The sequence below is a fragment of the Colletotrichum higginsianum genome, chromosome 4, assembly GCF_001672515.1.
Source record: "Colletotrichum higginsianum IMI 349063 chromosome 4, whole genome shotgun sequence".
In the NCBI taxonomy this organism is placed as follows: domain Eukaryota; kingdom Fungi; phylum Ascomycota; class Sordariomycetes; order Glomerellales; family Glomerellaceae; genus Colletotrichum; species Colletotrichum higginsianum.
In genome coordinates this window covers 2,079,670-2,100,286 of record NC_030957.1, presented here as the reverse complement: position 1 = coordinate 2,100,286, position 20,617 = coordinate 2,079,670, and the positions used below count along the sequence as shown (strand labels likewise).

At 55.0% G+C, this 20,617-nt stretch overlaps 8 protein-coding genes across 8 annotated transcripts; 4 read left to right on the top strand and 4 right to left on the bottom strand.

Moving 5' to 3' along the window:
* Positions 1-686: 686 nt before the first annotated feature.
* On the bottom strand, positions 687-2,774 carry CH63R_05943 (AT hook domain-containing protein; the record flags this gene model as incomplete). The annotated part of the gene is made up of 4 exons (XM_018300918.1): positions 687-926; positions 984-1,154; positions 1,205-2,631; positions 2,768-2,774. The coding sequence occupies 4 exons, from the start codon at positions 2,772-2,774 to the stop codon at positions 687-689; spliced, it is 1,845 nt and encodes a 614-aa protein (XP_018158768.1).
* A 1,873-nt stretch (positions 2,775-4,647) lies between these two features.
* CH63R_05942 (Btb poz domain-containing protein) lies at positions 4,648-5,654 on the top strand (the record flags this gene model as incomplete). Its single annotated transcript, XM_018300917.1, has 3 exons — positions 4,648-4,724; positions 4,823-5,556; positions 5,632-5,654. 3 exons carry the CDS (start codon positions 4,648-4,650, stop codon positions 5,652-5,654), a joined length of 834 nt encoding a protein of 277 aa, XP_018158767.1.
* Positions 5,655-6,482: 828 nt separating this feature from the next.
* On the bottom strand, positions 6,483-7,624 carry CH63R_05941 (Mannosylphosphorylation protein; the record flags this gene model as incomplete). The annotated part of the gene is made up of 4 exons (XM_018300916.1): positions 6,483-6,528; positions 6,592-7,031; positions 7,114-7,282; positions 7,458-7,624. 4 exons carry the CDS (start codon positions 7,622-7,624, stop codon positions 6,483-6,485), a joined length of 822 nt encoding a protein of 273 aa, XP_018158766.1.
* Positions 7,625-8,104: 480 nt separating this feature from the next.
* Positions 8,105-8,494, top strand: CH63R_05940 (uncharacterized protein; the record flags this gene model as incomplete). Its single annotated transcript, XM_018300915.1, has 2 exons — positions 8,105-8,262; positions 8,329-8,494. 2 exons carry the CDS (start codon positions 8,105-8,107, stop codon positions 8,492-8,494), a joined length of 324 nt encoding a protein of 107 aa, XP_018158765.1.
* Positions 8,495-9,508: 1,014 nt separating this feature from the next.
* On the top strand, positions 9,509-10,108 carry CH63R_05939 (NUDIX domain-containing protein; the record flags this gene model as incomplete). Its single annotated transcript, XM_018300914.1, has 1 exon — positions 9,509-10,108. The coding sequence occupies one exon, from the start codon at positions 9,509-9,511 to the stop codon at positions 10,106-10,108; it is 600 nt and encodes a 199-aa protein (XP_018158764.1).
* A 671-nt stretch (positions 10,109-10,779) lies between these two features.
* Positions 10,780-11,991, top strand: CH63R_05938 (ER lumen protein retaining receptor; the record flags this gene model as incomplete). Its single annotated transcript, XM_018300913.1, has 4 exons — positions 10,780-10,794; positions 10,858-10,942; positions 11,000-11,268; positions 11,329-11,991. 4 exons carry the CDS (start codon positions 10,780-10,782, stop codon positions 11,989-11,991), a joined length of 1,032 nt encoding a protein of 343 aa, XP_018158763.1.
* Positions 11,992-12,869: 878 nt separating this feature from the next.
* CH63R_05937 (uncharacterized protein) lies at positions 12,870-14,082 on the bottom strand (the record flags this gene model as incomplete). Its single annotated transcript, XM_018300912.1, has 2 exons — positions 12,870-13,428; positions 13,577-14,082. 2 exons carry the CDS (start codon positions 14,080-14,082, stop codon positions 12,870-12,872), a joined length of 1,065 nt encoding a protein of 354 aa, XP_018158762.1.
* A 3,841-nt stretch (positions 14,083-17,923) lies between these two features.
* CH63R_05936 (GTP:AMP phosphotransferase, mitochondrial) lies at positions 17,924-18,796 on the bottom strand (the record flags this gene model as incomplete). The annotated part of the gene is made up of 2 exons (XM_018300911.1): positions 17,924-18,576; positions 18,640-18,796. 2 exons carry the CDS (start codon positions 18,794-18,796, stop codon positions 17,924-17,926), a joined length of 810 nt encoding a protein of 269 aa, XP_018158761.1.
* Between the last annotated feature and the right edge of the window lie 1,821 nt (positions 18,797-20,617).

Here is a 20,617-nt window from a genome sequence, read left to right as displayed (position 1 = left end):
GGATGTCATGACACGGGCAAGGCGGGCAGTGGAAATAGGGAAGATGGAACCTTTAGGACATTGACACAGGTGGAAGATGCCGGGCGACCGCCCACATTGCGGGAGAAGTGGGAACAGTCAGACACGGCCACCCCGATTCGGGGACACTTGACCCCAAGAGGTAAGGGGATTTGATCAAAACGAAGGCTGATGGGATGGAGGAAGCCATTTGAACAAGGCTCGCGTGACGTCAAACCCGGCAATGGGTGACCAGACCAAAGTAGTGGCGCTCGCTCTCAGTATCTGGATAACGCCTAGATCTAGACCAGTTTCGATCTGGTCGGCGCCTGATTGGTGTGCAGTAGGCGGGCAAAATGCCCTCTGAAAAAGGTGGCCTGTTCCCGGTGTGTGCTTCTTGCTGTAATTGGACGTTAGAGTTGGCACCGTGCGGTGCGTTGTCCTAGGCAGTGTACCCGCCGCCCACCGCTGTATTGTTTGGGCTAAGAAATACTTAATAACCGTAGGTAGGTTAGGTAGTCATCAAATGAGCCGAATGCCGAATATCCTGGGTATCCTCGGCAATGGTCTGCCTCTCTGTCCCGTCAACCACAACGAAACCACACCACCATTCCGAGGTCGAACCGCAGCGTAAGAAGCAGACATGACGTTGGTAAAACTGAGAGCTCCCGCTCACATTTGTGTAGCGCTCATCTGCTTTCCAGGGCCACGGCCGCTCGTTCAAGGAAAGCATTGAAGTCCTTGATCTGCTTTAGTGACCCTCCTGCACCGCTTTGCGTACATGCTTGGTCTGTAATTCTGGATATCAAAATCTCGAGGTTAGCCAGCTCGGCCGTCTTCTTCTCAGCCGGGCCAAGCTCGGACGCCGCCCGACCACGCTCCACAGCCAGGTCGATGTCATGCATCTGCGAAGATAAGCTCAATTGACTCTGTGGACACGCGTTAGAGCTGCAAGGCTGACTTAGAGTGTGACTGGGAGGTCCTACCAGGGCTTCCTGGGTCGCCTTTTCGTGCTTGATTCTGACAGCGTCCTTCCGGAGTGCCACCTGTTCTCGCTCGGCACGAATCTGCATGATTTCGTCCCGAAGAGCGATCCTTTCTTTCTGGACGCTGCGTACTCGCTTGCGCAAGCTGTGGAGTGCGTCGAGGAGGATGGTCTAAACATGAGTCAGCAGTGGCAACCGGGTCCCGGACATTGTATACCCACATGCTGGAGGAGTCGAGTCCTCAGCTCCTCCTGGTAAGCCTCCAGAGCTCGGAGCTGCACTTGATGTTCCCTCTTGGTGGCTTTATCTGTGGCGTTTCGCACACCCTCCTTGAGGGTGTCTAGACTTGCCTCGATGATCTCGTCGCACATTTGGGTTAGTACATCAACGGTGTTGACTCCACCACGCGCAGCAAACGGTATATCCAGATTGAGCACGTCAGCGTCATCGTCGTTACCCTCCGCGACTGGTAATCTTTTGGTGAACCGCTGGATGGGAATAGTAATTGACTCCTCGGTCCCGTCGGCCCCCTGCTTCCTTTTGCGCTTCGTTGGAGAGTGTTTAGCTTTGGAAGACGCCTTTGGTCTCCCTTGCTTCTGTTCTGCCGGGCTCTTTTGTGACTGTTTTCTCCGTCTCTTAGGGGGCGGCTCTTCTTGCGCCTCGTCGGCATTGGTCGAGTCTGGTTCAGGAGACGGTCGTCTGGGACTCCTGCGTGGTCGTTTTCGTCCTAGTCGTTCGGCTGCCTCGTTCGCATTCACCTCCTCCGCCAAGCTTTCGTCGTGTTCCGGCTCCGGTTCGGGTTCGCCTACCACAACTGGTTCTGGTTCTGGTCCCGGCTCCAAAACAGGCCTAAATATTGGCTCTGGTGATGGTTCATCGACAGGTTCAATTGGTTCCGCCAACGCCGCATCGATATGGTAAGAAAGCTCGGGGGATATTGTCCTTTCAAGGACCCTGTTCGCCCGGCCCGGCGAAAGCTCATTCAGACCGTCATCCTCAGACGCGGCAGGTTCTCGACTTCCTCGGGAGCTGAGCGTTGACCGGCGCGTGCTGTTTGTATTTCTCCGTGCTTTACGCTCCAGCGGAGAAGATATCGGAATAGGCTCGGTCTCGTTATCACCAGGTGAAAGTGCCTGCTGTAATCTAGCACTCGACGCAACAGCACTGCTGGTGGTGACTGTGCGTCGTCGTCCACTGCCTGGCGCATCCAGAGGGCTTTCTTCCACCTCGGTGTGTTCCGTCGTAACCCTTTTCGACACTGGTGAGATAGGTGGCGCAAGTGCGACAGGCCTCGAAGGCGGCAGAGACTCGATGGGATCGGGATCGTACGGTTCGACGGCAGCTTTCGGGCTTGTGGCGGGTTGCTCGACCACAGTTCGCGTGGGTTCGGTAGAGATTCCTTCTTGAGCCTGGTAGGGATCGGCCTTTCCTACGGACTGCAGGGTGATTAGGTTCGCATCACTCGTCGCTGGTCTCGCCGGTTGCACCGTATCGCTTTCCAATTTCCGCCTCTTTGCTGACGTGTTTGGCGTGGGTGTCGTTCGGGGTGGCGGCCTCTCTGGGCTATTTTCGGGCTCGACCTCGGTCGTGAGGTCATCGCCAAAGTCCAATTGGAACGAAACGTCCTCGATCTGGCCATGTCTTTGAACTGTCAGCCAAAAAATCACGTAGCAATGAATGGGAGAACTTGCCCTGCGCCTCGCATGCGCTGTTGCATGCGCTCCGCCCGGCCTGTCGAGGATCAGCAACTGTCTTGGCGAGGTGCCCGACGCATCGCGACTCACTAGCCATAGTCGCGGATTGTGGAACCAACGTAAGGTTTTTGGTATCCTCAAAAAAATTCGAGGTAAAACAGTATTACCATTGGTGTTGATTTGACGTCGAAGCACAGAATAGAATCGTAATGGTTGAGATGCACGGCTTAAGGCTTAGACTAGAACGCAGTACGGATAGAGGGGCGCGTCTTGGTCCCTGACGTGACGCGCGCCTCTTACGCCGGATACCCCTGCAAAGTATCGAATATGGCCCGTGCGTCATCAACAACTTAGGTACCTAGGTGGGTACCGATGTAGTGGTAAACTCCACCAGCACTCTCTACACCGAGAAGGGTAACATAAAAGCCAAGAGATTCAACTCCGTTCAACTCTGTAAGCCTGGTCAGACAAGTGCCTCTGCGTGTCGATGCCTTCAAAAAAAACGCGTTACCAAAAGGTACCCATTTCTTGCGTGCAGCTTGTATCCTGCTGCTCCCGCATCCCAACAGCCAGGTAATACCGTACCGCCATTTCTTGGTCTTCTATCCAAGACCCAACCATATTACCGAAACGACTGTAAAAGCTGGTCTTCACTAAGATAATCCAGAATTTCTAGGTGTTCGCTGCCACTACCTCTAGGGCAAATTGCAAAGGCCCAGCACCCGCCCAGACCGCTTTATCCACCAAATGCCCAACGCTCTTAAACTACCTTAAAGAGACAACGAAAACAAGTGGAGAGTAGATCGTGCCATGAGACTTTGGACGAGAAACAGTTACTTCATGGGATTCGTCATCAAAGATCGAACGGCCTCCAAGGCTACACTGTATTAGTATCTAGCGTACGTATGGCAATAGCAACTGCTCTACAGCATCATACATCCGCCCTGACCAGCCCGTCTTTCAACCTAGCTGAGACAACAAATCTCGGATCAACGAAATGTGCAACTAACCACTATGACTGAAGTCCAAGGAGCGGACGAGCTCTATGTACGCAGAGATGCTGTTCTAATAGTTGCCGACTTAATGAGCCCTAATTGCGTGGAAAAAGGTACTTGTTTCTGCTCAGATTCTAAGACCACTTTTACCTGTTTTAAAGCTCTGTTTATCTCTGGTTTTGAGAAAGACACCAAGACTGGAGATGGATCCAGACCATGTATTCATCTGTGCAACGATAAGTCGGCAGTAATGGACGTTGTTCTTCTATCATATACTACCAGTGTAAGACTGAAGGGTACACGTTGAGTGCTAAAAGCTTTGCGGTCGTCGTTGTGCACTGCGATAAACACTGCTGCGCTGTGCCCCTCAGGCTCTGTGTGAACAGGTGGCTTGCCAAGTTTAGTCGCAACAGTAAGTGTTAGGACATTAGGAACCTCGTTCTAGCTGCTTCTGCTGTTAGCGAGTAGCTACACTTCCGGGAGGTTCCACAGGCAAGTAGCCTGCATTAAAGAAAGCGGCTGTGCTCAAGTCCAGATCTGACATATCCTCAGACAGCATGATTTCCGAAATGGAAGGGGTTGCCAGACGTTTCTACATTATCTTGCAGAAGACATTCGCTGGCTTGATGCCAGCTCAGTCAGAGGTCGGTCGGCTAGATGCATAGTTCCCGCTCTAGTAAGTGCCTCCACATCTACCGGGAAAGTCGATCGCAGCGTTGTCCACAACGCCCACTCAACCAGGGTAAGGGACTCTGTGAGAGAGACCATCCAGTCTTCTATTAGTTGTGAGAAGGGGTTTTCACTTGCTTTATTTAACCCATACAAGCCTCCGCGAATGGCCCTCCCAGTTGCTTGACCCACTTACCCAGGCATTCTATTTCTCTCGCAGAAACAGTGTCTCGCTCAACGGCAGGAACGGTGCTTTCTATGTAGATAAGTAGACATCTACCGAAGCAGGCAGAAGGACGCAACGATATGCCGCCTGCCTTCCAAACAAGTCAAATCTCCTATGAATGCTCTCTGCCTGCCCCCTTTTCTCGTGTCAATGTCTCGTGCGTTCTTCCTCGTTCCCTTCTTTACTGTCTCATCTCAGCCGCGTTTTCTTTGCATCATCGGCCCAACCCATTTGTCTAAACTAAACCGACGTTAGAAAGATCTTCGGCTATGCTCTTGATTGCTGGATGTCACCATACCTAGCTTGTTGCAACCCTGCCGACTATTACGAGCCTGACATGGCAGAAGAATACAACTGCGACCGAGAACCGTCTCCCGAAGGAGGCGTCCATCTAAGAACGGAGGCTCCTATGAGTACCGACCCACACATACGATGTTCCGAGCCTCTTTACCCCGATGGCGACATTTTCGTCATTCTGCTCAACAGCCAAAAGTCATTCATTGCCGGCTATCAGTTGTCTTCTCAAGTTTGCAGAGTGGCGTCCGCAACTTTTGCCAAACTGATCGACGCTGCCAGCACCACCCAAGATGGAGAGAAAATTGGCAGACTGAGCGACTGTGTAGACTCTGAATCAGATGCTTTCCGATGCATCTTCTCTGTTCTGCACCACAAGGACACTGAGACGTACAGGTATCTGCCGGCCCAAGATCTCCTCCAAGTCTCCAAAGTCAACTCAATTCTGGAGTGTGACAAGGCCCTCACGCCGTGGATTAATTTGTGGTTTCAGGAGGCACGTCGGGAGATCACCGAAGTCAGCCAGCAGAAGACAGAGGATCTGGGTATGCTGTTAAGTTCAGCAATTGCGTTCAAGGCCGAAGCGGAGTCACGCAAGCTGAGAGATTTTGCTGTCCACAATCTTGCCATCGACTTTCCCGAAATATGGAGGAAGAACCAGACCCTTGGTCACTTGCTAGAGAACGAATCACTTAGTAAGTTTTTCACCTTGTACCTCTTCGGCTGTCTCTCAACGCCCTTATCGCTCACCACTGACCTACTTGATCGAGCTATGGAAGGCTGGAAACGCTGACAAGTGACAATCACAGGTGGACTACATGACGACGTGGTCAAGCTGTTAGCCCGCGTGTCCGAGTCGATCCACTCCCTTGACGGCGTCTTGGAAAGCCAAAGCCAAGTGTACCCCACGGATCGTAAGCTCTGCCCACATTGCGGTCGTCGACATCCAGGCACTGCCAAAAGGTGCCATCCATGCCATAGTGTCATGCTCTATTCGGAAGTTTGCAGCAAGCCACACCGGGTCGGCGAGTATCTCAGGATTCTCACTATCAAAAGGCTCTGGCCGCCTAGCATTTTGCGACAGAACGATGCTTCGATATCGTGTATCTTGAAGCGGATTTCCAGAATGTCTCTCGATATCCCGCATCAATGTGGAGGCGGGACCAAGTGCCCTCTCCTTGTCCACATCAACGGCCTGTCGTCTAAAGTCAAGCGGGTTGTGGACGGGGTTGCCACAGGTGTTGAACAAGTTGGTAGCGGAGAAGGTGAAATGGCCAACAATTCTGAAGAGGGGACAGTAACGAAGACGTCGACCGACATGTCGAGCTTATCGTCGAAAGCACATGGTGGTTTCTGCGATGGCAAGTGACCTGCCGAAAACCAGGAAGACCTGATGGGAGCAATATGGACGACTAGCGTCGAAACTGTTATTTTAGCATTATCTGTTGCTTGCTTTTATCTTTTGCTAAAACCGGAGCCTTGGGTATATCCCTAACGCCCTACGTAAAGACACTTCCGTTTTGCCACCGGTCATATGGCCTTTTACAAACACCCCCTGAACGCCTGCAAAGTCACTGTGCTAGCCAGCTACGGAAATCAAGCATAGCTATGCTCTCAAGTGTCAAAGCTCATCGTTAGGAACCCATTCCATCTTATCGTCGATGAATCTGTGACTAAAATGGCTGTTAGCAATGCGCTGGCACTGAGATTTGTTTCCTTGGGAAACTCACTTCTTGAACTCCTTGTCCGTCAAGGCCTTCTCGCCGTACTCAGCGACAAGCATCTCCCTGTACTTATACGGGATCTTGGCCTTGACGCCCTCAAAAGTGGTCTCCAACAGCGGGTACAGGTACGTGTCGCGGAACTCATGGCCATCTTTGGAGGCGAGCACGCCGGCACCCTCGGGGTGATCTTCGACGTATCGGACGGCGGTGACGTCGATGAAGAGGCCATTGTCCATGTCGATCCAACGGGCGTCGACGACGTTGCCTTCGTCAGAGGTGTCCTGGCCCCGGTGGACGTAGTTGGGGTTCACCTCAAGCTGGAAAAAGCGGCCCCGCGGGATGGAGGGATACTTGAAGTACCAGGTCGTCATGTTGTAGTAGGCGGCGAGAAAGGTGATGCCGTCTTCTGTGACCTGAACGTCCGCGTCCGAGTCCCAGGGGAGGATCTGTCGGGTGTTAGCGGCGCCGTGGTCAAAAGAGGTGTGTGAAGTTCCAGGCCTGGACAGAGGAGGGGGGCAGGGGACGAACCTGCTTATTCCACCACCACCCGAGGAGGGAGCCGTGCATGAGCCACGTCTGGACGCCCAGGTCGGCGAGGGTCGCGAGGTAGGTCTGGACCAGAACCTTTACAGCATCGCGCTGAGCCGTCTCATTCAGCGGTTTTGAGGCGAAGCGCGCGTCGTAGTGTGCAGAAAAACTGTTTTCCAGATTTCAGTCAGCACAATGGTCCTCATCACCCATTGTAGTGATCCTCGCCCATAATCGCAAGACCTAGAGTTCCAGAAGAGGCTTTTGGGCTCGTGTCGTCCGTGTCTTTCATCTGAAATTCTGACAGAGGGAAAGGAATATAGTGAACGATCCAATGGACTTACCTCGCTTCGCGGAAGTACTTCGTCGGCTGGCTCCGGATTTCTTTGGGTTCTACTGCCGCTGCCGCTTCTTCGGGGAGAGAGGTGGCCGGAGATATCTCTCGGATCGGCGTGGCTTGAGCGATTGTTAGACCGGCGACGATCGCCGATAGGAGGCGTCCGAACTGCATTTCGTCCTGCTGCTTCCTTTTTCTTCTTCTGTCGTGCACAAAACCGGGCCTTCTGAATTTAGAGATTGATCGTCGTGGGCAAAAGACACGGCGAGGCGGCGTGGTTTTGTTGGTGTTGGCCCCTGTTAATATCTGACTTCCCGTCTGGCTAGGCAAAACGTCATCAAAGGCGGAGGGCAGCGACGGGGTGAGGGTGAGAGCAAGAGTGAGAGTGAGAGTGAGGGCGCTTGTTCCTTCCACCCCGGTTCTTGCAGCAAGGACGGGAAGCCGTAGTCACTTGGCGGTAATCCAAGGTTCACTGGCCAGAACGTAATGACGAATCAACAACAAATGGATGCGACGGAGAGAAGCCTGTAGGAAAATATACTTTGATGCTTCAAAAGTAGATGCAATCCAGGTGACAAACCGAACCAACAACCAAGCAGCTCAACCACACAACACTCAAGGAGGGTGGCAAGTTCGATTTATCTACATCTCGCCATGCGCCAATTCAATCGCCGTGCCACCCCCAACCGCCGAAAGACCCGAAGTGTGCTCCCGGATGAGAGGGGGAGGGAGGCGAAGGCATCCATGCTGGGGGCCAGGGGTTTGTGGGCGGCTGCCCAGGACCAAACCAACAACAAGCAAAACAAGCACGGGTAAGACGCTCAAAAGCCTGGTGGGAAGGCCGAATCCAACATAGTGTACGGATACATAGGTAATAGCCTCCTCTCCTCTGGTTCCAACAACCAGCCCACAGCGGGGCCCAACAGGGCGACGATTCGCAGCAAAAGAGGCACGGATTCCCCCACTTTCGGCACTGCGGCGATGGGTCATGGACCTTTGGACCATTGGACCAACAAGCAAAACGCTGGTGCACTCACTTTGTAGTCGTTGTCCTTGTTCAAAAGCGAAGCATCACCAACGGGTTTAGTGGGGAGGCCGAGATACCCGGTTGGAGGGGGCGCTACCGTCTAGGTCCTTCGACGCTGTTTCACAGAATACCCAGCTGGGCCGCGTCATGGTGTGGCCGTTGGCGCTTGCCGACCCCGCTGCTCGATACTAGAGATATCCCTCCCTTGCGACCAGCTTCATGGCTTTTGCCCGCCCACATACCGAGGGGGGGTTGTGAGATTGACGCGACGTGTGCGCTGACGACGTCTATTGCTGCGCGCGGCGATGCTTTAGTGATTGGGGGCTCAAGGGCGACCCATTCCGGTATTCCCTCCGCCCTGGCTTCTTGTAGAGGATAGGGGTTGTCCGGGAACTCGAGTCTAGTTGAGCCCGGGTGTCTGCGTCTGTGTTTCTTCGAGATGAGGAGGCAGCTGCGAGAAAGGATTTGACTATAAACGGTTGCAGAATGCTGTTTCAGCAAGGAAACTGCTCCTGTTCTTCAGGCCCAGCCTACTGCTACTCCACGGTGTCAACTACATACCTTAAATGGTAGATGCCCTAAGCTTCCACGAGACCGAATTGTCACCTTAAATGAACTGGATCGACCCGTACATATTGCGGCAGGCCTTACAAGTGACAGCGTACGTATGCGCCTTACTCCAGTGTAGTTGATGGCGTCGGAGCAACGCCGTCACGAGGCCTTCAAAATGAGACCAAGATAACCTGGGCGGCTGTTGGTCCTCGGGCGGCTAGTTTCATGGCCGGCACAGCCCGGACAGCAACCTCTCGAAAGAGGCGGGCGGGCGGCCTCGATACTCGGCGGGCCGCGGAAGCAAACGTGACTAGGGACCCACCCACCTGAACACGGCCGAGATCCCATCCGTGACCATTCTGCAATACAAGACCAACCTGTTAGATCGACATCCACTCCCACTCTGCGGGAACAAGATTCCCCTTGCACTATCGCATTGAGGCAATCCAGGCCAACGGTAGCCACCGAACTCGAAGACGATGGCGGTCTCCAATTTCGTCACAAGCCAGTACTCTTCCGAGGCCTTTGTCGAGAGCTGTGGCGCAGTTGTCTTCGATCTGTCCAAGGAACCCGCAAAGGTCTGCCTGCTGCACTACCTGGCCTTGGACGAATGGTATCTTGCAAAGGGCAGGCGGAACTGCGGGGAGTCCAGGCACGAGGCGGCGTTGCGGGAGGTGCTCGAGGAGACGGGCGTCCGCTGCAGACTGCTGCCTGTGGACATGCCTACACGGGCGCCGGCGCCGGACGACGATGCCAACGCCCCGGACGTGGCCGCCGCGCGTCGAGCGATCACAGAGCCGTTCACGTTGACGATTCGAAGCACCGACAAAGGGGACGGTGTGAAACTCATCTGGTGGTACGTCGCCACCGTCGAGGGCAGGCCGGACGGGGAGGAGAAGGAGGAGAAGGAGAAGGAGGAGGAGGAGGTGATGGCGGGAGGGGAAGCGCAGTTCGCCGCGAAATTCTTCGTCTGCAATCAGGCTGTCGAAATGCTCACGTTCGAGAACGACCGCGAGGTTCTCCGAAAGGCCATTGATCTGGTCGGAAAACCCATCTCCAAATCGCAGTCAGCCAAATAATTGCAAGAAAATGCCCTCATCCCATGCCCTGCCTGACGATGCATTTCTCTATTCGGCAGGGGCTTCGCAACCCGCGCAGCAGGCGGACAGGCACCAACTGGGGGAATCCACGCCTTCGATGGCGCTATCAACCCTTCTGCGGGGGTATAGAAGCGACCCTGTCAAACTCGGACCAATCGCCGTCCATCCTCATGGCGCTACGTGGCTGGGGGTCCAGGTTGTCGTCACCTTCCTCCAGCACGGATAAGGCTCAGGCTCGAGCTGATAAGGCCAGCTGGGCGGCTCCTGCTGCGGAGGAGTGTTGCAGCCCGCGCGGCGTCTGGCTGAATCGGGAATCTCTCGAGGTACCACGGGAACCGACAAGCTTCACACCTCCGCATTCCACCTCGAATGGCCTTCAATCCCGACTGTTGCTCAAGTCGTGCATCCATCCTACCTCTTTCCAAGCTTCAGTAACAGCAACTCGATCACACTAGAGCCCAATCACCCGAACCGACCTCCCTCTCGTGGGCTAGCTTGCCGCCTCGTGTGATGTGAAACGGAGCGCCCGTTGCTCCCGTTCGTTGCTGTTTGTTTGCGTGTCGCAAACGCATCTACCGAGCCCGCCCACCATTGCACCTTTTCGATAGAACGGAACCTGCTGGGAGCAGCTCGACTTTCAATCCGTCACCATGACTGCGTGGAACGTATGTGCCTCGAGGTTGATGGCTTTTTTCCAAAGCAGCCCGCTAACTTGCTCGCTCGACCAGTTGTTCAGGTACATGGGAGACATCTCCCACCTCCTGTCGAAATGCATCCTGATGTTTGCGATACACCGCAACAGAAGCGCTGAGGGTACGCTCGCTGAACATGACAAGTTACTATACCGATGCTGACCGAGTGCGTGCATAGGTGTGTCCCTCATCACCCAGGGCTTGTACGCCATCGTCTTCTGCACGCGCTACCTCGACTTATTCTCCCAACAAACGCCATGGAACCTCATATTCAAGCTCTTCTACATATCATCGTCGTTCTACATCATTGGGGCAATGCAGTGGATCTTCCCCCGCACCAGAGAGCGTGAGATCTCCTGGAAGGTCGGCGCCGGCGTCTTTGCCGGCTCGCTGCTCTTGTCCCCCTTCGTTATGATGATCTTCGAGGATTGGTGGGGGTTCAAAGTCGTAAGTAGCCGGTTTGCGCGGTAGACCCTGCTAAGCTTTTTGCTAACCTCGATCCGCCAGTGGCTTTGGGTCTTTTCTCAGATCCTCGAGTCCACCTGCATCCTGCCCCAGCTCCTCCTCTTACGCCAGACGACTGTGCCGACCGTCATCGACTCCTTCTACCTTGTCACACTCGGTTCCTACCGTGCCTTCTACCTCCTCGGCTGGATCACCCGGGAGCTTGACATCAATGACAAGGATCCCAATACGGTCTCGGTCATCTTCGGCATTGTCCAGACAGCCCTGTACCTTGACTTTGCTTGGGTCTACTACACTCGCCAGCGCGTCAAGCTCCGTAACGGTGGCATCGTCGACGCTGACGACCTGCGCCGCGGCTGGTTGCTCAACAGGATCTTTGGCAAGCGCATCGATGTGCAATCTGACGACGAGGAGAGCGCACCGGCGCTCGGTGATGACGATGGCCAGACTCGCCGCGGCGGTCGGCCCAAGTGGGGTGCTCGCGGCATCTCCGTGAGTGCCGACGAGGGCGTCCTGGACACCGATAGGGATAACCAGCGCCAGGCCGAGGAGCTCGACGGTGTTGTCGACCCCGATGCTAAGATGAAAGACCCGGATGAGCTTGCTCGTGTATTGGATGACGACGACGATGATGACCCAAACCGGGCATCCAGTAGCAGTGGCACGCCCAATGGAATCGACAACGGTTCGGAGTGGCGCAACTAGACGTTGGACCAGGAGACATGAGTTCGAAGGGTAGACACTTCTGCGCCGCTGAATCGGATTGGGAGGTAGCTCTGAGATGAAACCTCGGGACGATGTGCCTGAGTGGTTGGTTACACATGATCGGCTATGAATGGATAAAGGGGAATGCATGTATGCAACATGATTCTTATTTGTGCAAGTGTACAGTCTGAGATCAAATGACCTCTCGGCGGAGTTTGGACAAAGCTGTTGTAAAGAGGTATAGGATAGTTTGTTGTACGTGTTTATGGGAGAATCAATGCAGAAAGAAAGGTTTTATGTCATTTGTATGTAAATGATTCTGCGGAGAGGTGTCTCGCCGTATATGTACTGTGCGTCCTGTGCTGTATACATGCTTGCAACAGTCACGCGAGACTGGTTGATCCCAAGTGTATGAACTTGGCTACACCGAACCAGCCCAAGCTCGCTGCTCTGCTCTTCGTGAAGAACATGTCGTTTGCCTTCTCTAACCGTCGCCAGACTGGCCGGGCCCAACACTGTATGGCTCGATCCTTCAAGCCCGCTCGCCGTCGTATCTAGGTGCGTAACCTGTAAGCTCTAGAAGCCACCTGTAAAGTAAACAAAAAGAAGCCCCTCCCTTTACATTAGCGATGGGGGGTGATCTTTAAGAGGCACCAGTCCCCCGGATGATGTGTATTTACAACGCTTCGCTCGTGTTCTTGCTGCTCTGCTCGAGCCAAATAGGTCCCTTGCCGGAAAAGGGGGCAAAAAAAATTGAAGAAGAAAAACGCAAGGAAGGGAAAGCAACACCGAGGAGCGGCGTTGTCTCCAAGTCCAACAGAGAAATGCTCCAACACGCTCCAACACGAAAGCCCCGTTCTCATTCATGTGGTTTCGTTTTAGCCAATCGTAGCGGTCGCGTTGGGGGTGACCTCCACATTCCCCCCAAACGCCAGAATCTGCTCGATGCTCGTCATGCTCGTCCAGTCGCCGGTGAGCACGGCGCTGTCGACGTCAAACCCGCCGGCCGCTGCCGTGGCGTTGACGCCCGTCGCATTCTTCAGGTGGCAGAACTGCGCGGCGCCCTTGACGAGTGCGACGCCTACGCAGATGCCGCCGCCGTCTAGGAACACGTCGTCGCCGACGGCGTCGCTATAGCCCTGGTTGTACTGCGCGCACAGCGTCATGCAGGTGAGCATGTCCGGGACGGTCATGACAAGGATGTCGCGCAGCTGCGGGTTGACACCCTGGCGCTGCGGGTAGAAGGTGTTGCACAGGATGTCGAAGGACATGACCTGGTCGTTGTTGAAGCGGATAGGCGAACCCGAGGCGTCGTAGGGCGTCACGGTCGTGTTTGCGCCGGGCGTCGGCTGCGGGCAGTACGGGTTGATTGGGGCCGGCGAGGGGACGCCGAGGATCTGGGTGACGGGCTTGATCTCGTCGGAAGTGCCGGGGCGTCTGGTGGCGGCGAGGGTGGGCTTTCCGTCAGCCCGAGGCTGAAGACGAACGACGAAAACGGGGCGAAAGGGCGGTCGAGGTAGGAGGAGGAGGAGGAGCAGGAGAGAAAGAGTTTTGTAAGAGAAAGTAGCTCGTTCGTCAGACGTACCGGTTAGCCAACCCCAGCGCCAGGCCGACGGCTATGGCGACGCCGACGATGATGACTCCCAATGCGACGGCGGCCCAGAACCGGAACACGGTCAGGCCCAGGATAGTCTTTCTCGGCCTCTCCTCATTCTCTCTGCCTCTATCGAACCTCTGTCTCCAACCGGTCAAGGTGCCATGCTGCTGGTGGTGATGGTGGCGCTGTTGTTCGGGATCGGACGGCGCCAACGCCGGCGCCGGAACACGTCGTGCGGCCATGGCCGCAGCCGGGTCGCCAGGTGCATCGGAGCCGATCCTTGGTTCTGAGTACGGTGGCGACACATCTGGAATGTCTCGGAGGTGGGCATTTCGAGGGTACGAGTGCGGGAAAGATTCAATCTGCTGGATCTCGGGGGATTCTATTGGCAGTTGCGCATCGTTCGGCAGCGAGGTCGGGTCGGTGGTGACGGTTCCGGGCTGGTGCCGCCGCTCATGGATCGGGATTATGAACTTGTGCTTTTCTTCGTCCATGTTGACATCGCAAGCCACGCCCGCGGCGGAGCGCGGTGGGCAGCTGAAAATAGAGAGGGGGGAATTCGGGTTGCTTAATAGATGGCGATTTTCGGGTTCCGTCACCTTCGCTTTCTCAAATTGCTTTTGGATCGTGTTGTTTCTGCAAACCTGCCCAGCACCTTGCTGATACACGCAGGGTTCCGCGTGCGATTCGACGGCACAGCAGGCCGCTGCTGTGGCTCCTTCTAATCCCTCGCTTTCCTTCTCGCTAACGGGACGAACCAATAGACAGATGCAGTGCGGACACTTTTGTCGACGGTTCAATGAATAAATGTATTTGGGGAGGCAGAGATATTGGGCCTGGGATGGGGGAACCAGCGTAAAATGGGAACGGAGGCCTGACAGGTTGACATTAAACAAAGACGCGCGGGGCTTAGAGACACCGGCAGTCGCTCAGAGCCTAAAAGGTACAGACAGTAGAGGCAGCAACCGGGTTCCCTGAAGGCGCAATGAATCCGAGGATGGAAATGCAACGTGGAGATGGTGCGCTGTTGTTGGTCGGCTCGGGTACGGATGGGATGCGCCCCCTTCTTCCCTCTTTCGCCTCTCCTCTAGACGCTCCACTTGGGCTCTTCCTCTCTTTTGACCCTGGGATATTCCTATGGGCAATTGTTTCCTCGCTTTGGGGGGTGAAAGGAGGGTTGAAAACTAGGATAAAGGACTCGGGCGTTCCCCGGACAGGGGCTCGTGGGCAGCGGGCGTGCGGACCTGTCGCTTTTTTCTCTCTCATTCTCGCTCGCTCTCGCTCAAGCCTGAGCCACTTGCGACTCGCTTTCTCCTGGTTCTGCACCATGAAAGTGATTTAGGATGTGGCTGTAGCCGATATAGTAGTGGAACCAATGGCATGGGTGTCCATGAATGGGAACAGGCGACCTGCGCTTGCCATGACGAAAAGGTCCAAAATTACCGCCCCCCACGAAAATTGTGTACATATGGTTTCTCCAGTCGAGAATTGAAAGGATGCGTGCCGGCTGCTTCTCGGGCGATTGACGAGACCAGAATCAAGATTTCGGGCGTATCTGTGCGGGAAAAACTGGAAAAGGCATACTTAGCTGGGCGAGCTGGGCCAGGCTCAAGAGTCTTGGGTCTCGAGGTCCCTATTCGGCAAATGCAACCGGTGGCTATGCAGGGGGTTGCGATAGCCCCAACCCCCGCCGCGCTGCAATCGATCATCCTCCCGTCTGCGTGAAAAGGGGAGCTCCTCCGGGCTCCCACTCGGGGGAAATGTGGAGGTCTCCACGCCTGCTGTGTCCGCTGAGCTGCTGGGATTTCCATGGGGTTGCAATTGCTTCTCCGGTTTGGGCGTGCCGTGGGCCGTCCGTCGGGTTGACCGTTGACACACACAGAAGTCAGTTGGCGTTTTGCTGATTGAAGCATCGTGGTTGCTGATGGAGGAGACGATATCTGCGGGCCAAATCGCCAGGGACGACGGGGATGTCGACGAAGTTTCAGAGCAAGAATTTGTCTGAGTGAAAAATGGCAAATGCCCATCAACCTGACGGAAAAGAAGAGGAGGGGAAAGGACGGAAGCCACGCGAAATCTGTCGGTCAATACCCGGAGCCACCGATACGTAGGACGCAACTGAGAAAATGGCCTGTCATCTCGGAGTCATTGTGGGTTTCGACATTGTGGTAGGGCCGACATCTCTCCACGGGGGAGAGAGCGAATTGCCCCGCTGGATCCCGTCCGACCGACCTTCAAGAGCTTTCTCGGGTGTCCGGGTGGATACTGGAGTGATTCTCGAACTTCGTCTCGCGAACACTCGCGAAATGCATCCCGAGAGGGTCACGTGGAAATGTGACCTAAATGGGGCACGACGGGGAGGAACGCCGAGAACAGGAACGGGAACGACCATGACTTGACTGCCTTCCACGAGGTTAATCCGACCGCTTTCGATGCAAGGTGCCGTCTTGCTCTTATCGACTACTTGATGTCACCCTCTTTCGGCTCCCCAGTTGAAATCCAAGCGACCAGGAGAGGCATTCACTTTCGTATTGATAAGACACAGCAACTGTTGCTTTTCCCCGGTTGATGACAACCGGTCGAGTTTGGCGCAGTTTCATATAGCGATGGTCTCTCTTGTCAAGGTTAACAGCGTCGTCTCACTCAAGGACACTGGGGTACTGCTAGTGCCATGCACACATCACGAAGATTGCAAGGCCAAGACCTGTCACCCCAGGCTCCACTCCATAATCGAATGAGTATCTTGATCACAATTATCATAGTTTCACGGACCGACCTTGAGAAATATGCAAGATACAGCTTGCAGACATTTGAATGTTGATAGAGCCCTGCGATGCAACTGGAAAGTAAAGTAGAAAACAAAACGTCCAACAAGCTTGTAGCAGTACCCAACGCGGCTGCTGTAGCAGGACTACGCCAGTCAACCTGACGCAGACATAATACCTTTGAGTTGCACTCAAAGTCTGACGATGGCCATTGTATCCTACAAACTAGAATGAGATCCTTCGCACCGCCTCGAACCAACCACTTCCATGCTTAAATCCCAGAGCCATCAGCAGGAGCCGCGGGGGACGGTTCATGCCGAATTGCACCTCCGAAGAGCCTCTCGTCCTACTCTCCTCGGGTACAGGCATGGCTCCCGCGTTATCCGCCAGCATGTTCAGCATATCAGCTCTGCTTTATGAGCCCCGGCGCCTACATTTTCTATCTGCCCGAGCCGCTGAGACTGTGGGGACTGTTGTACTTGCGGGCTTCAGTGTAGCAAGTCACCTTCTGGAAGGTTTGATACGCGGTGTTTCGTTTCGAAGTGCGATGGTGTCGAAAACAACTGAAAGTAAATATAGTTATCTGGTTCCGTAAACATATGGTGGCTACGTGATTGACCTGAAATTAAGTCCACGAAGGACAGCTTCGCAATTAGAGCATCTTGCTCTTCAACCAAGAAACTATATACAGCCGTCGGTCACGCCAAGACACGGTCCTTCTCAGATGATGGAGCTGCAGAGAACAAGTCACGGCCTGCCGCATGTCTCCCGAGCCAACGGTAAGTGCCCGCAGCTACAGCCCACCAAGGGACACGGCATTGACGCCAGCGACAATCAGCCAGGCCGATCCTATAGAGCAGAAAGCTTCCTTCCCCGCCTCCAGTTGAACAGTACCATCCAAGCCCGGTGAATCCTTCGGGGCCCCATGGCTAGTCCGTCATAGACTGTGGAACATGCATCAAATCCGGCCGGGTCTACGTCACGGAGCGGGACGCACCGCGGCACGTTTGGATTGCTAAACAATTGTGGATCACCCGCCTCCCCGGCGCCGGAGCTTGATAGGTACGATGTAGATACTGGAGAAGCAGGCAACCGCCCAGATAACCGCCGAGACAGGCGCACAGGGTCCTTAGGTACTGTGTAGATAAATCCGAGGTGCGCGGTTCGAGTTCTCAATGCATTAAGAGACTGCATTTAGCTTGTTTGGATGACAGCAAGACACCCTTGCCGCTAGCTGGCTATTACTCCGCGGATGTGTTACAGCTCTTAGAAACGCTACCCGAGCAATCGAGATGCGGGCGCACATCATCCATGCGAGGTCACGCTGGGAACACATGGCACAGCACAGCGCACCGAATGCATGCAACGAAATGCTTGTATATTGATACATGTACCTATGATAACAATCAATGTTCGAATCAGCAAAGTGTTTGTACTGCGACCGCCCTTGGGGTTTGTCCCCATCCGTCCAACCTGCCCATTCCATGGGTCTTTCTGGCTAGCCCGAGGTATCTTGACCACATGTAACTCCGGTAGATATAGAAAAAGAATAAGGTGGGAAAATTATTAATCAATGGACAAAACGTCGCTCGAATTCGTCGAAAAGCAGAGGGCTAATTTCATCGCTGCTCATGCCCTCAACCTCCCAGAGAACGCCTTTCTTGTCGTAGTGCTCGAGAAGGGGCTCGCTGGTCTCCTGAAACTTGCGGAATCGTTCCCTGTACACCGCCTCGGTATCATCTGGGCGCTGCGTGAGGGGTTCTCCGGTGACGTCGTCCTTACCGGGGACCGCCGGGGCGTTGAAAGTAGTGTTGTACACACGGCCAGAGGGCTCGTGGACCCAGCGGCCGGAGATGCGCTCCATCACGACGTGGAACGGGGTCTTAAGCGACACGACCAGATTGATGGGGATAAGCTTGTCGCAAACCAAAGCCTGGGTAGCTGTTCTCGGGAAACCGTCGAGTATGAAAGAGGCCGCAGGGTCCTCGGAGGCTTCGGGGGCGGAATGGCTGTCAAGCGCGCCGGAGGCCGTCACCCAGTCGTCCATGTGCTCGTCGTAGAAGGAGTCCACCGCGGTCGAGGAAGAGGACAACGTCATGACCTGGGGTCTTCTGCGGCTGTTGAGAAGCCATCCGTTCTTGTACATCTCGTTGGAGATCAGGCGCATAATCAGCTCATCAGCGACTAGCCCGCCGGACTTCATGGTCTTCTCGACCTTGATGCCTACGTAACAACCGGTTAGCTCGGGCATGAAGAAGGGGGACATCGGTGCCATGTGACACTTACCGAGAGGGGTCCGGTGCTTGACATTGTTACGAAGCAGATCTCCTGTGCTGATTGACTGGATTTGCGGAAACCGATGGAGAAGCCGTTCGGACTGCGTTCCTTTCCCAACACCGGGGGCACCGACGAGAATGACGCGGGCGGCTTTGCGGAGTCTCATAGTATACACGAGTCAATGGGCGGTTGGCGCAAGTAAAGGATTGACTTCGGAGTAACGGAATCGCAAGAGAGACTGGAAGAGGAGGGGGGAGGGACGAAAGTAGTAGCTTCGGGAATGGCTGGTGAACTGGCTGCTGGCCCCGAAAGGTGCGGTGCGGGGCAGAGGAACGAGTCGGAATCGCGAGACCCAAACGGGATCGTGGTCGGGGGCAATTTAGGAGAAATCCATGACCTCTACAGGAAGACAGACATTGGTATATGGCGACAATCTGAGGAGTGGAAAAGGGAAGAAGGGAAGAAAGAGAGGGTAGCGGGAATCGAGAGGTGGTGCAGGAATGCCGAGAAGGGAGGGTGGAGAACGCAGAACCGCGGCGGTGGGATGCAGGCAGGTGCAGCGACGGGGGTGCTGGCGCGCACCTCGGACGGGGATGCTTGGAAATCGGTCGATGGACGACGGATGGAAGGGCGTTGAGGACACAGCGCGGCGCGGCGCCGGCGGACTACGACGTGTGGATGGTGAGTGGTGCGTGCACAGCGCGGGCTTGAGGGACTTGAGAGATTGGTTGTGCGCTTCGGCTTTGGTCGCCCTCCACCACCGGTGAGCCATGGCTTCTGTAGGCTATTGGACCCTTACCAAGCAGCATCGCCGGTCTCAAGCTCTAAAGTCCGGGGTGCACTAGGTCTTCCAGGCACAGTGTGTCATCGTCTCGAGGATAAGATAGCACGCACGGAGCAGGAGATCAGGCAGGTACGTACTCGAGCCGTTGCGGTTGTTAAGCAACTGCCAGCTGGCGCGACACAAAGCATCGAATGACAACCAAGCAATCCGGGTGTGAGCGTGTTTCCCACCAAAAAATTGTCGAGCGGAGTTGAGAAAATTCAGGGAGCACAATTGTTGAGAAACACCAGTCCTCTCTTTGCCTACAGAGCCCGCTTTCCACGACAGACTGGCCACAGCACATTCCGATCTCGCATCTGGTCGAGTATCAGCGCCATCGTTAATAGTGTCTGGTGGTTCTAGTCGTCAGCCCCCTGATGACAATGGATTGCTGACGTGGCTTGATGAAAGGGAATAAAGAGAGAGTGCCGTCGCCCATGCCCGCCTCGTTTCGTAGCAAACTTTTCGTCTTGACTCCGAAGACAAGCACCCAAGTCATAATGACCGGTCCAAGTCGAAACACCTGTTCTTGACCGGATCAATGACACGTGCCAGCTGTTCTGGAGCAATCATTTGGCCACCGCAGCCGACCGATACCGCCTACCTTCCCCCTCAAACAGTGCCTCCATCTGAACTGCCCACGTCAGTCTGACAAGACCCCGTTCCTTCAAGCCCGAAATGGCACTGAATAGGCAGCGCCCGGAACTAGCTGCCGGCTGCTGGCACTATGACCGACACGGGTAACAGGTGTAATTCGCACAACCTGAACGCCCAGAAGGTCGAGCTGCCAGTAGCTAAGGCAAGAATACCCCACCGATCTACAGGAGGACGGCCGTCTGCTTCGCTATCCATGTGACGATAGCAGCAAACGGGCGAATTACCGTGTGCGAAAGGGGCAAATAGCGGAGGTCCAGAAAGACCAAGGTGGTCCGGGCTCTGCTCAGGTACGTACTCACTACAAACGATCTCGGTGCTTGTTGCTGCTTGCTCCTTGTCCTCCCTTCCACCCCCGAAGCGAATCCCGAGAGCGGATGAGGCAAGGAAACCCCGTGATCTTGCACGTGCAGTCCCCGCTGGTCCCTGGGCCGCCCCCGGCCATGAGTGGTTTCGGAAGACCAGGGACAGGTCGAGGTAGCATTCCATTTGATGCGATCGGTTGCCCTC